At 42.8% G+C, this 15,766-nt stretch overlaps 1 protein-coding gene across 2 annotated transcripts; it reads left to right on the top strand.

Annotated features, from left to right (window-relative positions):
• Nucleotides 1-398: 398 nt before the first annotated feature.
• Nucleotides 399-15,132, top strand: RAB43 (RAB43, member RAS oncogene family). 2 transcript variants are annotated; one of them, XM_014869784.2, is made up of 3 exons: nt 399-691; nt 8,853-9,036; nt 9,927-15,132. In XM_014869784.2, exons 1-3 carry the CDS (start codon nt 482-484, stop codon nt 10,178-10,180), a joined length of 648 nt encoding a protein of 215 aa, XP_014725270.1. In that variant the 5' UTR covers nt 399-481; the 3' UTR covers nt 10,181-15,132. The 2 variants fall into 2 exon arrangements, with proteins under 2 accessions (XP_014725270.1, XP_088027835.1); XM_088171709.1 differs by lacking the exon at nt 399-691 and having other exon boundaries at nt 760-9,036; nt 9,927-10,081.
• The last annotated feature ends 634 nt before the right edge of the window (nt 15,133-15,766 follow it).

The following is a 15,766-nucleotide window of genomic DNA, read 5'->3' as shown; positions in this document are numbered from 1 at the left end:
CCACTGCCCATCATCATCATCAGCAGCACCCCAGAACCACTGCCCATCATCATCATCATCACCCCAAAACCACTGCTCATCATCAGCACCCCAGAACCACTGCTGATAATCAGCACCCCAGAACTGGAGCAGTGACCCAGCCCCACTCAGTGACCGATCCCTGCCCAGTGATCGATCCCGGCCGCGGGCGGTGCCGGCTTGGGGCAGCTTCGGGCAGGGGCGGTCCCGGAGCGGGGCGGTCCCGGTAGGGGCGGTCCCGGAGCGGTGCCGGGCAGGGGCGGTCCCGGAGCGGGGCGGTCCCGGCAGGGGCGGTCCCGGAGCGGTCCCGGAGCGGTGCCGGGCGGAGCGGGCCGGGCAGGGGCGGTCCCGGAGCGGCGCGGTCCCGGTAGGGGCGGTCCCGGGGCGGTGCCGGCGGTGCCGGCTGCGCAGAGCCGAGCCGAGCCGAGCCGAGCCGGCTGCCCTCGGCCTCAGCCTCCCCGCCATGCCCGGAGCGGCCGCGCTGGGCGCCGGCCCCGACCCTGAGGAGAGCTACGACTTCCTCTTCAAGCTGGTGCTGATCGGCGACGCCAGCGTGGGCAAAACCTGCCTGGTGCAGCGCTTCAAGACCGGGGCCTTCTCCGAGCGCCAGGGCAGCACCATCGGCGTGGACTTCACCATGAAGAGCCTGGAGATCCAGGGCAAGCGGGTGAAGGTGAGAGAACGGGCCGGGCAGGAGCGGCTGCGAGCCCAGACCGGGCCGGTTCCGCCCAGAGCCCCGGTGCCGAGCCCCTCAGCCTGCCTTGCCCCCTCTTTCCCCCGGCTCCCTTCTGGCCCCGGGCTGTTTACAAGGCAGAGGAAAGCTCAGCTGGGCTCTCGTGTTTCCAGAAAGGGATGTGCAACTGGCAGATTGAGAGAAGGTTCTTAAATTAGGCGTGTTTTTATCTTCAGACACTGCTTACAGGGTGTCACAGGAAGTGCCGTTTTTACGGTTCTTCTTCATAGGACCAATAAATTCTAAATTTGACATCTGCTCTTTTTTTTTTTTTTTTTTTTATGCTGGAGGAAATCAGCTGGTTGTTAAGGTTAGAAAGAGCCTAGACATGCAGGATCTATGCTCAGATTCTCGGTGGCACAGATTCCCTAAAACTGCGCTCACCCTCTGAGCACGGCAGTGCAAGTAAAGAAAATGTTTAGAGCATTAAATGCGGAGAAAATGTTTAAAGCATCTAAGGTTTATAGCAGATGCTTTAAACTCGGATCAATCCCTTCACCAGCCCCTCCAGAATGGGGTCGTGCAAATATCCTTACCCCTAGTTAGACTAAAAATCATTTAATTCAGTCACTTCCTAGAAAAAGATGGGGGAAATGTAAAGTTTTTGGTGACACATAAATACAGTGATGCGGTCAGGTTTGGCCTGTGTTTACCAAAGTAGGTGCCAAAGTCCTCTGTCATTTTTTTTTTCTTATAAATTAACTTCGGTGAGCAGAATATTGAAAGTTGCAGGAAGCAGAAGAAATGAAGGCTCGCATTTTTTAGGAAAAGAGAGGGATTAGCAGTTCCACACCCAGCAGCAGTGTTTATTTTCTTGTTGGTATCACACCTTTGCCTGTCAGTCTGGCTGGGGCTGAGGAGCTGAAAAGCAAACTCAGGTTTTCTGTTGGAGCTGTCAGTGCCTCTTCCACACTTCTGGCAAGTGAGGAGTGGGGTTCTGCTTTAGGAGAGCCTCATTTTAAATACCAGGCTCATAGAAAGGGACAAATGTGTCTGTTCCTGGTGCCAGGAACTTCAGGAGTGCCCCAGGAAATCAGCCAAACTTCCTAGGTGTGCTTTTTCAAATTGTCACCACTTACACCTGAATGTCCCTGCCTGTCTGTAACTAAACCTGTGTGTTATTTCTAAGTATTTTATGAAAAACAAGTAAGAAAGTGCAAGGTCTCGAAGCTTCCTTTTTCTTTGGGTTGTTCTGTATTTCCACTTAGAAAAAAAAATGAGGAATGCACATATTGAAGAATTTTAAGTATTACTTTAGGGAAATTAATCCAACACTCTTGCTGATTTACCTTAGAGATTCTTTTGTCAGCTGCTGAGTCAGGGACACAGCCAGAATATGAAAGCATTTACTTGGAGGGGTTTCTTTTGTTTGGTCTGTTAAGGTGTGGGGGGAGTGTGAAGTTTAAATCAGACTTTTCCAGTTGGATTGAGATTTCAGAGCAGCCCATATAACCTGGATTAGGTTTGCTCAGTGTGCTTTTGGAAACAGGAAATAAGGAAGCATTTTCTGACACTTTTTTGAGCTGCCTTACACGCACTACTTGCACTTCTTGCCTTAAAAAGCAGGCCAGGTAATTAATTGTCTGCTACTTTGATTTTGTTAGGGGTTTATACTACTCAATACAGTATTGTTTTCTATTTAGCAAATTGTGCAGGAATGAGAAAATTCCTGGTTTTATAATGTCTTAGAGGCTCATATTTAGAAGTTCCCTCAAAACAAATTGTCTACAAAAACTTTTTTCACCTCCCCAGTGGCCTAAACTTCATTTTTAGTCTGGCTAAGAGTAGTGTTGCAACCCAACAACACTTATTTTGAGATTGAAACAAACAATTTAAGGTTAAACGTGCCCCTTTCTGTTTCAAACTTCAAATGTTCCATCACAGTTACATAATGTTTCTGAAACATTTGGAACCCAAGGATTTTAGATCTCATTTTCTTTTGATGTGTTTTGTTTGTTGGTTTGGTTTTTTTTGATAAGGGAAAAGATGCCTGTTGGAATACTGATGGTTAAGGTGCTCCAAATAACTTTTTCTAAATTATTTATGAAACTTGAGGCTTTCCTTGCACCTTGAAGCTGTATTCTTTCAAGTGTCTCACGTGGTGCTCCATCCTCTGCTGCTGAAGCTGACTAAACTTCATATGGAAAGAGATCAGCTTTATGAAATGTCTGCAGGCTGTCTTCATTTAAAGAAATGTTCTAGTACATGCTGGTTGAAATTGTGGCATGCTGCTTTCTCTAAAAGCCATCCTTCCTAGCTGGCTGAATTCTACAGTACAGACTGTAGAGTCCAAAAGTTGTCTTGTCAATCACTCAGAAGGGTTTAAAAGTGGTGTTAGTCACTTAATGCATAGTGATCAAAGTCCTATTGATAAAATAATTACTTGTTCTTTGAGTGACAGAAAAAATCTGGCAAACAGAACAAAAATGTTTTATAACTGTTATGTCACTGTAAGAAAAGATATTTATAAAATGCTGGAACCAAGACTTTACATAATGATAGGCAAGGACATTTCTAAGTCCAAGTCCATAAATCATGGTTAGTAATAACAAAAGTCTTTTTCTTTTGATGAATTGCCTCCTGTAAGCTGATTAATTGTCTTTAATTTCTACATTATGCTGTCATTTCATAGTGTTTTGCATAAAGTATTTTTTCCTCTATGCCGTAATTTTTCTCTCTCAATATGACTTTCAGAAAGTAGCAGGAGAGAACAGTTGAAAACACATTCCTTTTACAACAAATACTTCTTTATGTACCATTGCACTTCTTCATTTACAAGCTTTTTCAGCCCATATGTTATCAAGATTACTGGCTTTGATTCAGGCCTCGTGGCTGTGAGCTGTGTTCCTTTCAGAATGGCCCAAAATGTATTTTGTGTCATGACCTGGCCAAATTTCCAGTAATACAAAGCTGTGACTTGTTAACTGTCTTGTCTCCTGACTGGGGATTTAATAACTTTGCTGCACAGATTAAAGCAGAGCTACTGGCAGCAATATTCTTTGATATCCAGAGGAAAATGTTGCTCTCTGTTAACTCACTTTGACACTCATACCATGGACCAAATGGGAATACTGCATTCCCAGAAAAGAGGGATTCCTCATTCTCTGAAAATCGTGTAGGGAAACATTTGAATGGAACAGTTTATCCTGATTGTCCTGTCTGTGAATATCACTTTAAATTGAAATACACTGCCACAGAGATGTTGCTTTTGGCAAAAACTGCATGGATTAAGTTACAAGGCAGTTTCAATAAATGTTTTTAGGAGCAAGTGGTGTGATTTGCCAGCCTACAGGAATGTATATTATTGTCTGCCATTTGAGATGACAGGATTCAGACACAGTTTTAGCACAGTCTTTAGGTCCAGTATTTCACTGCTGGGAAATTTTATGGAATATTGCTGCAAAAGTGACATTTCTGTTTTTGTAAAGGAAGGTATCAGCTGGAAGATGTACTTAGTCATTATTTATGCTGCTCCACAAGCAAAAGTACACCTGAACTCCTGTGATACTTTAGAAGAATCAGGAAAGTACTTAATAAATTATGTAAGAAGTAAGGGAGGGAGAAATTATTTAATGTGTCTTGGGGCCATCTGTTAAGAATTAACCTTTGAGCAAGAAGCAGCCACATTGGCCCTTTTGATAATGATAATTTACTGTGCTCTTTGGCCAACCTGTCACTCACCATCTTCAACATTTTATCTATTTCTGTAGTTCAAAATCTGCTTTCTGTGAGCCTGAGCAGACATCCCAGAATGATCTTCCAGAGAACCTCCATTAATTTTATCAACTTCTGTTTTCCTCCTTACATCCAATTGAAACAGTCCTTGTTACAGATTTTTCCTGGTGTCTCTCACTGTTCTTTATGTTCCACCATGAAGAGGATGGCTGTCCAAAAAGCTCCAAGCTAAGAGCAGATCAAAATAATCAACTTCAGTGAATAAATGAGTATTCAGTGGTGAAACAAAGGGCACAAGAAAGGTGGCTCCTTTATTCTGCCATATTCCTTCTGAACAATGAGTATTTATTCCCTGGTCTTTACCCTGTTCTCTTTTGTTCCTAGCAGTGGTCCCCCTGAAGGCCTGCCACCAATCTCTGATTCCAGAGGTGTTTTTAATTAGTAGTTCCAAATGAATTCAGCACAGTTCTCCAGCAATCCCAACTTCTCTCTGCCTTTCCTGCACCAAAGGAGTTTCCTGAGTAATTACAAAATCAGGAGCTGCTTTAAAAGGTTTCTGAGTGACAGACATGGCTACCATCATGTTATTTACAAAGCCTGAAGCACTTTAAATCAAGGAAATAAATAATTAAGAACTTTGTGTCATTTACAACATATGTCACACACTTGTAAAATACAAAAGAATACATGAGTATGTTTTCTTTAGTAACCTGTGGCTAGTACAGCTCTTTTTTATTTAACTTTTCACTTAAACTGAGGGACTTTTGAATGAGAAATACTAAGGCTACATTTTTTGTCCAAAGTTTTCAACTGTTATTTACATGAGTTACATGCTTGTAAATACAGCTTAGCAGAAATACTATATAAAACTTTTACTTTGCATGAGCTGGTTAAAGTTGTAGTTGTGATTGGTATTTCTGTATAGTTGTCATGGTTCTTTTTCAGTAGAATTCGGTGAAATTTGTCTCTGTAGATATGCTGGAGAAAACGGTGTTTATTTAGGATCAGAACTGGTATTTTTGTAATTACTTAAATTTTATTTTTAACCATGTATCAGTCTGATTAATGTTACATGGAAATATTTATCTTAGAATTTTCTAAAGATGCTGTCGAGCAAACTAGCTGTATTTTTCCTTTATACAGCTTGCTTTACATTAAGTAATCTGCTTCATAAAACTTCCTTGCTGTGTCTGTAGTGTGTATTCTTAATGATAGAAGACATTATTTAAATTGCAAACAATGTGACAAGGTTTTCAAGCTTCCAAACTATGGGGGGAGTTGTTCTTACCTCAGTCACTCTGCACTTTTATTTACACCACATGAAAAGTGTGAGTGAAAACAATTTTATTTTTTAATTCAAATGTTTCCAATTTGTCTGTATGCACAGAATCCCTCAGGCCCTTCCCAAGAGTTGAGTGATCATCATTAACCTTTTCTAGCACTTGACCTAATCAAGTATTGAAATTTAACAAACACAAAGGTCTGGTGGGAGATTTGAGTACAGAGATCATCCATAAACCTGGCCCCAATTTCCTTGTCCTTGGTAATTGCTGCTGACTGCTCTGCACTGTTATCTGTTTATTAATAATCATTGCTCTGTGGTTTTCTGAGTCCATTACAGAGCAGTCCCTGCTCTGAGAACACTCTTACCAGAACTGAGAAGTCCTTTTTCCTTGGCTTGATTCCTTTTGGGCTGTACATATATCAGCTGGGATCTGAATGCTTGCTTAGCACAGGAAATGAGATCTTATCAGCACTGCCTTCTCCAAAGTGAAATTTGCTGCTCAAAAATGCAGCAGAGTCAGAAGATACAAAGAAAACACCAATGTGCAGAAGAGATAAAAGGAAAAATGATTCCATATTATTTGGTATAAAATAGCACTGGCACATTGTGTTAAGTTTTTGACGACACTTTCAAATAAGGAGGTTCAGAGAGAGAGGGGAAACCATGAATAAAAGATCCATGCTGTGGGAGGATTAAAAGCCCCAGTAGTATTTGCTTATGTCCTGTTTCAGTGGAGATGCAGAATATAAGGAATGGCACAAAAAGACAAGCAGTGCTCTCTCTGTTATCATTTGGGGATAGAGCATGAAAATGCAACAGAATATAAATTTATAAAAGGAAATTCTTTAGTTTCAATGTGACTATATAATGAAGCCAAGAGCTTTGGAAGACTCAGAAAGAATTAGAGATTTATATGGAGGATGAAAACATCCACAGTTACTTTGGATTAAACGATCCTGGAATATAAGCCATCATGTTCCAGGACATTAGACAACCTATAAAACAACAGGATTTACAAAGAAATTCCCTAGGAGCAGGTGTCCACTCTGAATTATTTGGTTTCCTCCTCTGGAACATCTAGTACTGGGAACTCAAACTCTGGTTCCAAACCCATAATTCTCATGCTGCTGGATTTAGGCAGAAGTATATAAAGCAAGCATTTCTTCTTCCTGCCCAGATGTGATGTCTGTTTTAGCACCCAGGAAAGGACAGGTGATAGACTGACCAGATCCTTGACTGGCTTTAGTGACACCTAGGATTGCTGGCATACACTCTTTTGTCTGTATTCTTGTCATTGTCTCCTGTTTCCTTCTAAAGCAGCATCAGTGCTCTCAGATGATGTGCCCACATCCTGCTCCCTTTGTTCCTGCCCTGTGGCAGAACTGGCAGAAACACAGGCAGTGTGGTGGCCAAAACCCACCTGTAGTTCCAGTGACACACCAGATGAGCTTGGCTGCAGGCTGGCACCTTGTTCTGCTGCAGAGGGTGACAAAGGGTAGGGCTGGGCACACAATAGAATTCCAAAATCTGCCACAGAAGGAGCTCACTGGCAGGAAAAACCAGGGTCCCAACTGATGCAGGTACAAACTTTGAGCAGCCAAGTTCTCAGCATAGATTACTTATATATAATTATTTTATATCTGTTTATATCAAGGTTCTCAAGCACATATTCTCATCCTTAGATCATGAACAAAAGGCTAGATAAGCACAGGGCTAGAATGTATTGGATATACAGGAGTTTTGGATCAAGGCTCCTGGATCAACTCTTCTTTCTTGATGCCTTAAGGGGAGAAATGATACCTTAAGTGTTAGCTTTTTTATTTTCTAGATTCTGTACTGCATTAGTGGATAACTATGAACTTCATATAAAGTGTCAGCGAATTCTCCTCACAGTTCAGTCAGACAAAAGTCCTTTTCCAGCCCCAGAACCAAGGACACTGCTGCAGCTTCAGCCCCAAAAAGTGCAAACAGCAGCGAATTGAGGAGAGAATCTGGGAGGGTGGGACTGCAGAACCTGGAGCTGGGATTGGACAATGAACCCCAAGATGGAAATGGACCAAAATTTAGAAAAGTGTGAAAACTCCTGACTCTGAGTCCATCTTGGGTCCATCCTGGATGTGTAGCCATGGCCAGGCTCTTGCACTGCCCAAGGTGTATCCCTTGAAGGGCTTTTAATAAATCCCTGCTTTATTCCTTTAATTCTGTCCAGCCTACTCCAGGGAGCCTCTCCAGGCATCGCTCCTGGTTGAGGAGAGCAGCTACTGTGTGTCCCTGTGTGCTTGTGTCACCGTGTCCTGTCTCTCATGCTGTGCTGTGTCACTGGTGTCAGTGTGTGCTGTGTGTCACCTGTGTCAGTGTGTGCTGTGTCACTGTGTCCTGTCTCTCACCCTTTTCTGTGTCACTGGTGTCAGTGTGTGCTGTGTGTCACTGTGTCCGTGCTGTGTCACTGGTGTCAATGTGTGCTGTGTGTCACTGTGTCCTGTCTCTCACCCTGTGCTGTGTCACTGGTGTCAGTGTGTGCTGTGTGTCACCTGTGTCAGTGTGTGCTGTGTCACTGTGTGTCACCGTGTCCTGTCTCTCACTGTCTGCTGTGTCACGGGTGTCACTGTGTGTCACTGGTGTCGCTGTGTGCTGTGTATCACTGTGTGTCACATCTCTCACGCTGTGCTGAGTGTCACTGTGTGTCACTGGTGTCGCTGTGTGTCACTGGTGTCGCTGTGTGCTGTGTATCACTGTGTGTCACATCTCTCACGCTGTGCTGGGTGTCACTGTGTGTCACTGGTGTCGCTGTGTGTCACTGGTGTCGCTGTGTGCTGTGTATCACTGTGTGTCACATCTCTCACGCTGTGCTGGGTGTCACTGTGTGTCACTGGTGTCGCTGTGTGTCACTGGTGTCGCTGTGTGCTGTGTATCACTGTGTGTCACATCTCTCACGCTGTGCTGGGTGTCACTGTGTGTCACTGGTGTCGCTGTGTGTCACTGGTGTCGCTGTGTGCTGTGTATCACTGTGTGTCACATCTCTCACGCTGTGCTGGGTGTCACTGTGTGTCACTGGTGTCGCTGTGTGTCACATCTCTCACGCTGTGCTGGGTGTCGCTGGTGTCACAGTGTCACATGTCTCACGCTGTGCTGTCCCCCCAGCTGCAGATCTGGGACACAGCTGGCCAGGAGAGGTTCAGGACCATCACCCAGAGTTATTACCGCAGCGCCAACGGGGCCATCCTGGCCTACGACATCAGCAAGAGAGGCTCCTTCCAGTCCATCCCTCGCTGGATCGAGGATGTCAGGAAGTATGCTGGCTCCAACATCGTGCAGTTACTCATTGGTGAGTTGGAAATGTCACTGCTGGCTTAATATGGCCACAGGTTTTAGTTTTGGTTGAAGTTAAGGTGTGTGCAACAGACCCAATTGGAAATTTTACCAAAAGAGCTGATTCACTGAAGCAGAGATGTTCTGCCTTGATTGACTTCTGTTAAGAAGTAGACAACTTTGAGTTCTTTGCATCTCGTTTAATGGAGAAGTAGGATGCCCAGGATTGCCCAGTTTCGAAGCACAGTTGCTGTGGAGTCCTTTCTTCCCTTTTCCTCTCCTCTCCCCTCCCTTCCCCTCCCCTCCTCCCCTCTCTCATTTTTCATTTCATCATAAAGATCTTTAGGTTTCCAGGGCCCAGGGAAGCTCCATCATAGTAAGCTGATATGTTTTTGTTGGAACACACATCCACTTCAGCAGACAGGATGTTTTGGAAGGACTTTGGGGCAATCAGAGTTTGTCAGTTCTTTGCTGGAAGTTCTGCTTTCCAGCCCAAGTATTTTGGACTCAGATGTGGCTCTTGTAGAGCTGCTAATACAACAGCAGTGCCATTCTAGATTTCCCTAGGAATCAGCAGACAGCTGCTGTTTTCACAGAATGGTTTTAACTTCAATTTCTAGCCTATTCTCTTCGGTTAGAGTCTGCAGCCACTCGTCAGTTCCTTTTCCTGTTCTTTATGGGTAATACAGAAACACAGGTTGGAAAGGGCTGGGGAGATGATCCAGTCCAAGCTCCTGCTCAGAGCAAGGCCAGACTCAGGTTGGTCAGGGTCCTTTCAGTCACATTTTGAAAACCTACAGAATGGAAATTCTTCAGCTTCCTTGGACAACCCAGAACCTCCTGCCTAACGCTTCCTGTGACACAAACAGCCATTAAAAATCCCTCTGTTGTTTCCTTTCCTTGCAGGAAACAAGTCTGACCTAAGTGGCCTTAGAGAGGTTCAGCTGGCAGAAGCTCAGAGCCTGGCTGAACGCTATGACAACATCATCTGTGCCATTGAGACCTCTGCAAAGGACTCCAGCAACGTGGAGGAGGCGTTTGTGAAGATGGCCACGGAGCTGATGATGAGGCATGGAGGGCCCATGATCCGTGAGAAGAACACTGACAGCATCAAGCTGGACAGCAAAGACGTTGGGGAAGGCTGGGGGTGTGGTTGCTGATAAGAGCTAGCTGATATCCCTAACTTTACTGGAATTTAGATGGTGCTTCACCCTAATGCTGAGTAGCATGGTAGCCATATTCTCCTCCTCCTCCTGTGAAACCAGCAGTTTTGTAGAAGTTAGACACAATCCTGTTTGCTTCGGTGTCTTATTTTTAGAAAGGGACTTTGGAGAGGTGGTCCTAAAAGTCAAACCCTCTGAAAAACTTGCTCAACGTTTGTCCCCACCATTTTATTTTCTGTAACCTTCATACGAGTTACAAAAATGGAGGAAACGACTTTGAACTTGGTATTTTGGGGAGGGAAGACATCTGTTTGGGGAAGAGACTGATGCAAACCCAAGGGTCTGAGCATTAACATGGGGCTGGTGGCAAAGGAGGTCACTTTTGGAATAGGCAATCTTGACAGTGTCTCTTCAAGTCCTTAGCACTCCACCAGTGACCAGAAAGTGTCAGTGTCTTTGATAATGGTATTTCAAGGGCCATAATAGCCCAAGTTTGATTACAGGACCAAATAGCAGTCACCTGGCCTAGGACATGTGAATTGCTAGGTGCTGTTGGAGCAGGCCCAGGTGGGGGAGCTTCTCTCAGGTTTTGTTATCATTTGAAGTTAGTGTTTTAACAGAAAGCAAAACCAGCCTGAGCACTATCAGGAGCAGGATTGGACCAGGGTGGTGATTTAAAACAGCCTTGAGGAGAGGGAAGATGCATTTCATTTGTTGTTTGCTCAGTGATAGCTCCTTTTTCCCAGTGGAAGCATCACTAGGATTTTACCCTCAGGTCTCCACCATTTCATTCCACAACTCAAGACCTGCACCACTGGAAACAGGAACTGAGAAACCTTGAAGTGACTGTAGCCAAGACCTCAAGATCTCTTGCCATGTGCCTAACGGTCAAACACAGGGTTCATTCTGGTCACACTTTTGATGGTTTGTTACCAGAGTGCATAAGTGGATTTGAGTTTTTTATTGGTTTTGTTTTTTAAACCTTCTCTTTAAGTACCACATGGGCATATAATGGGAAAGAAGAGCTCAGAATAGCTGAGAACTGGATGATTGCAACTTCTTGGTTGTGAGAAACCAGTGGCTTTTTGAGTGGTTCCCTCCCAGCTTTGTACCCAAATGTTCCCCTCTCCCTATCACGAGTTACCAGTTGCTTTTCATTTCTTGAAAACACTCAGCAGGAAAAATCTCTCATAGTGGATCAAAAGTCTACATAAAGTAAAATAGATTTCATAATCCAGTTCTTTCAGATGCAGCTCTGTAGATTATCTTGTAGATGTGGCTGAGGTCCTGATGGATTCCTCTGCATTTACACTCTCAGGCACCTTACAAAAGTGGATTTGCAAAGAGAGCAGGAGCAGCAATATTTTAAACTCTGCAGATAAAGCAAAGATGTTCAGGGATGGCAAGTGATTTCTGTGATCCTGGTAATATGAAGGAGCTTGCTTTTCAAAAAGCTCTAATTTGAAGTCACTTGACTCTGAAAAATCCAGAACAAAAAGGACTTGAATTGTTTTGCTACTAGGCCTGCACCACTTTAGTCATCCAACATATCCAGTGTCATGAAAATTAGGAACATTTAGGAAAGGGCTAATGGATACCAATTTTAGTACTATTCATCTTCCTGTAGCAAATATTAAACCATTCTCTGCTCTTTCTGGTTTTTTAAGCTGTGAGGTAGATAACTGAGCAGTAATGTGTAGCCTGTTTGCTTCTATCTAAGGGGTTAGTTTTCAAATTTTATAGTTGTGAGAATGAAAAGGCCTTAAATTTTTCAACTAGTATAGTTTTCATAATTCTGGTATTTTCTACAGAAGGGCAGGCTGAGCTGCAGCTCTTGGTAGTGTTTTTGGGTAGTTTTCCAGGATATTCCTACTTCCAAAGACAGTAGGCAATAAATGTCCAGCTAGACATTTGGGGATTTGAAATTGGGAATGAGAATGAAAATGGGAATTTTCCAAATCCTAGAGTTGTTGGTGTGTTCCCTGTGTTCTGCTCTCAGGAGAAACTCTGAAGACAGTCCAAGCTAAAGCTCAGTGCTGGTGACTGCTTCTCCTCCTGGTGAGATCCTTAAGGTTCAGAATATTTGCAAACATTTGACTTTGTGTCATGACCCACTGCAGTTTTTATCTGTAGGTCATGGTCCTGCAGTTCTGCTTGAACAGGGACCCCCAGATGAGCTCAGCCCCCCACTGCCTGCAGGATTAGTGCCAAATTATTTAATGCTGACAAAAATCCACATTCATTTAAGGACAGTATTGCTACTCCTCAGACTGAAACCCATCGTTTACATAGTAACTCGTCTTAAAACTGGAACAAGAAGGAAAGTGAATATAAATCCTGCTTCCAGTGCAGCCAGTGAGTGACTGTGTTTTTATAATAGATGAAGAATGGAGGAATTAGTGATTCATTTACTTCATTTTGAGGTTTGTTTAGTGAATAAGTAGAATTAGACCAGGCACTACACTTTTAATTACAATTTGCCTGGATTTATCTCTTAAACTAGGCTTGAAGGATGGGACTCTGTCTGCAGGTCAGTCTGTTCAGTCACAAAATGTGCAATACAGCAGCAGTGATTTGTTTGCTGTACTTTAAATGAAGGCACCTATTCCAATTAGTTTTTCAGTTTCCTGCAGAAAACTAAAACCATGGCTTTAAATCTTCTTTTGTCTTTTAGCTCTTGGCTCTTCTGTGTTGTAATAAGAGTACAAGTTTGCATGCCCTCCTAACTTAACAAAAGAAATAGAAGACCTGGTTTATTTTTAATGTGTTTTTTTTTCAGAAGAAACCTGAAGATTTGGTTATTTTTAAGGTTAGCAGCTGGTAGTGCTTGGGCTGTCAGTAGTTAAAGTTTATTTTGATTATCAAACCCTTCTTTTTTTCACTGCCCTGCTGAAGACTATCAAACCTGGGACTCACACAGAGCTGTGAAATTCAGGCATTAAAAAGATTGTTGGTTTAACTCCATTAATCCTATTGAAACCAAAAGGATAGCTGGGTGAAGAGAGTGAGGAGCAATAAACCTGTGATTTACTGGTAAAAACCCGGGTTTCAGCTCTCAGGGTACAAATGGGCAGTGATGTACATCAAGTGAATAATGCAGCAGTGCTTGTTCAGAGTTCACAGCAGAAACATTTGCCAAGAAATCTGTTTACTGCCAGTTGAACATTAACAAGACTATGGTGCAGTAATTGCTTTTAAGCAGATCCCCTTGGCTGCTCATGTATTTGCATTAGTATTTATCATTTCTTTTTGGCAGTACCAAAGTGTGCAAAAATATTACAAAAGCACAGGAGGGGACATTGATCTCTGCCTTGTAGCACTTGGGAGTGGAATGCAGAGGCAAATACTGAAATGAAATCATCAGCAGAATGTGGTTCCCAGGAGCCTTTGTTACCCTTTATATTGATTCTAAGCTAATTTTATCTCCAGTTTCTCATCCAGTCCATCACAGATGGAACTTGTACAAATATTTATAATTATGTAAATATAAAACCAAATAAATGTCGGTCCAGAAACCTGCTAACGTTTGCTTTGCAAAACAAAATTTGAGAAAAATGAGAATACTTAAGAACAGAGGAGAAGTCCTGATGATTTTCTTACTCTCAGTGTACTGGAAAAAGGTTTTTTTTCAGGGGGAAAAACCTAAATGAAGCCCAGCTAAAACCACTAACAGCTTTCCTATTAACTAATACTGGTAGATTTCCAAGGACTTCACCAAAAGTGGAGCTCTTGCTCGTTTTGGGTGCCTGGACAATCCTATGTGAAAACAAGGGTTGGGAAGATTGTCCTTTGGACACAGCATGCAAACTTGTATTGGAAACTTGAAGGCATTTTTAAAAAGTGAGCCAAGAGCTGAATTTACACAGACATGAAAGCTGCAGGCAGATGCCTCCCAATGTCTTCTAAAGCATCTCGGTACCATTGCAAATAAAGCACAAAATTTGTGTGGAAATGGTTTTTGCACTAAAGGGAAATAATTATCAGAGAAAAAAAAATCATTAATGTGAAAGGCAGAGCATCCTGATTATTCTGCGTTTTTCATGTTCATTTCCTATTTCAATGCTGTGCATAAGTAAGATTTTTCCCTTTATAAATGTTATTAAAATAGGTAAAAGTGTGAAAAGTTGTTTGATACTTGACAAAATCAGTGCTTTCTTAAGAGAGTGATAATAGTGATGAGGAGAATAATTTTGCTGATAGGGTTTGGTGGTGCAGCATCAGGGAATCCCCACAGAGTTATGTTGGAATGGTGTGGGACACAAAAACCATTCCCAAAAGAGGGGAAGCCAGTGGGGGACACCCGACCCTGTCCTGCCAGACAGAGAACAGATCCAGGCCTGTACTGAGCAGAAGGTGAATTTAGTTCTTTGTGTTGAAAGATTGCTGTTTCAGATTTCTGATAGGCAGATGTGCTGTCTGCCAGCTTTTCCCTCTTCTGTGCCTCACTTGCTGAGATCTGACAGGTAAAAACCCCACAGCTCCAGAGCAGGGAGCATCCCAGCCAGTCTGGCTCACACACACCTCTTGGGGGGGAAGGAAAAAAATCTCTTAATTCATATTGAATTCATTCACTTCATTCCAAAATTATCTGAGGGGTTGGGTGATAACAGTGTTAAAATGGTTCTGCATTTTCTAGGACAAATCTGTTGCTTTTCAAGGTTTCTTCAAGAGATGCAGGCTGTACATTTCTAATCATCAATAACTATTTTGCTTTTAAACTTTCTTATCACAATACTGACTATAAATGATTTGGAATATGAGGAGACAAGGGAGCAAGCTTGCATACTATGGTAATTTTTTATACTTTACCTTCATCTATTTATGAATTTATTATGAAAAGTATTTTTAAACATGAAACCTGCTTTTGTTGTGAATTTTAGCAAAGTAGTGGATACATTGTACTGTGTATCATTAAAAAGGTTTAATTAAAGTAAACATTTGGCAATTAATACCTTTTGTTGTTATTTTATGCACGTACCTTGCTGTGGTATATGATCAGAAACAAAATCAATTTTAAGAAATTATGTATCCTATCCTACACTGATGTATGGTCTACTTTTACACAAGATATGACCTAATGTACTCTTAATTAAACAAATGGTGCTGAACTGACTTCCTCTTACCCTCCCAAATGTCCATCACTTCCAGAAATGCATGCACTTTCCATTGTTCCCAGTTAGCAAACTCTCCAGCAGAGCTGTCAGGAAGATGAAGAATGAAATCCGAAATGCTCGCTGTTGGGGAAGTGCAAATAACTTTTCCAGTGCTTGCAATTAAGTGTGAACAATGTAGTTACAACTGTACCTCCCCAAGGGAACGTTTAGATCCTGGATTTTATTGAAGTGCTGTCAATGAAACAAAGCAACACCCCTTTCTTTTTGCTTGGCTCTTTAACCGGAACGTCAGCAGATGGGTATTTGTGATCCACAGGGGCCAAATATTGAATTCCTCGGTTTGCATGGTCTGCTGCTGCAATAACAGCCTCAGGTAGCTAAAGAGGAGCTGGCAGTGCAATGGCCAGGCTCTGGGGCTGGCTCCTCGAGTGCTGGGGGGAGCTGGATTTGTCACTTAATGCTCTTTAAG

The sequence above is a fragment of the Sturnus vulgaris genome, chromosome 11, assembly GCF_052056855.1.
Source record: "Sturnus vulgaris isolate bStuVul1 chromosome 11, bStuVul1.hap1, whole genome shotgun sequence".
Taxonomy (NCBI): Eukaryota; Metazoa; Chordata; class Aves; order Passeriformes; family Sturnidae; genus Sturnus; species Sturnus vulgaris.
This window is presented reverse-complemented; position numbering and strand designations above follow the sequence as displayed.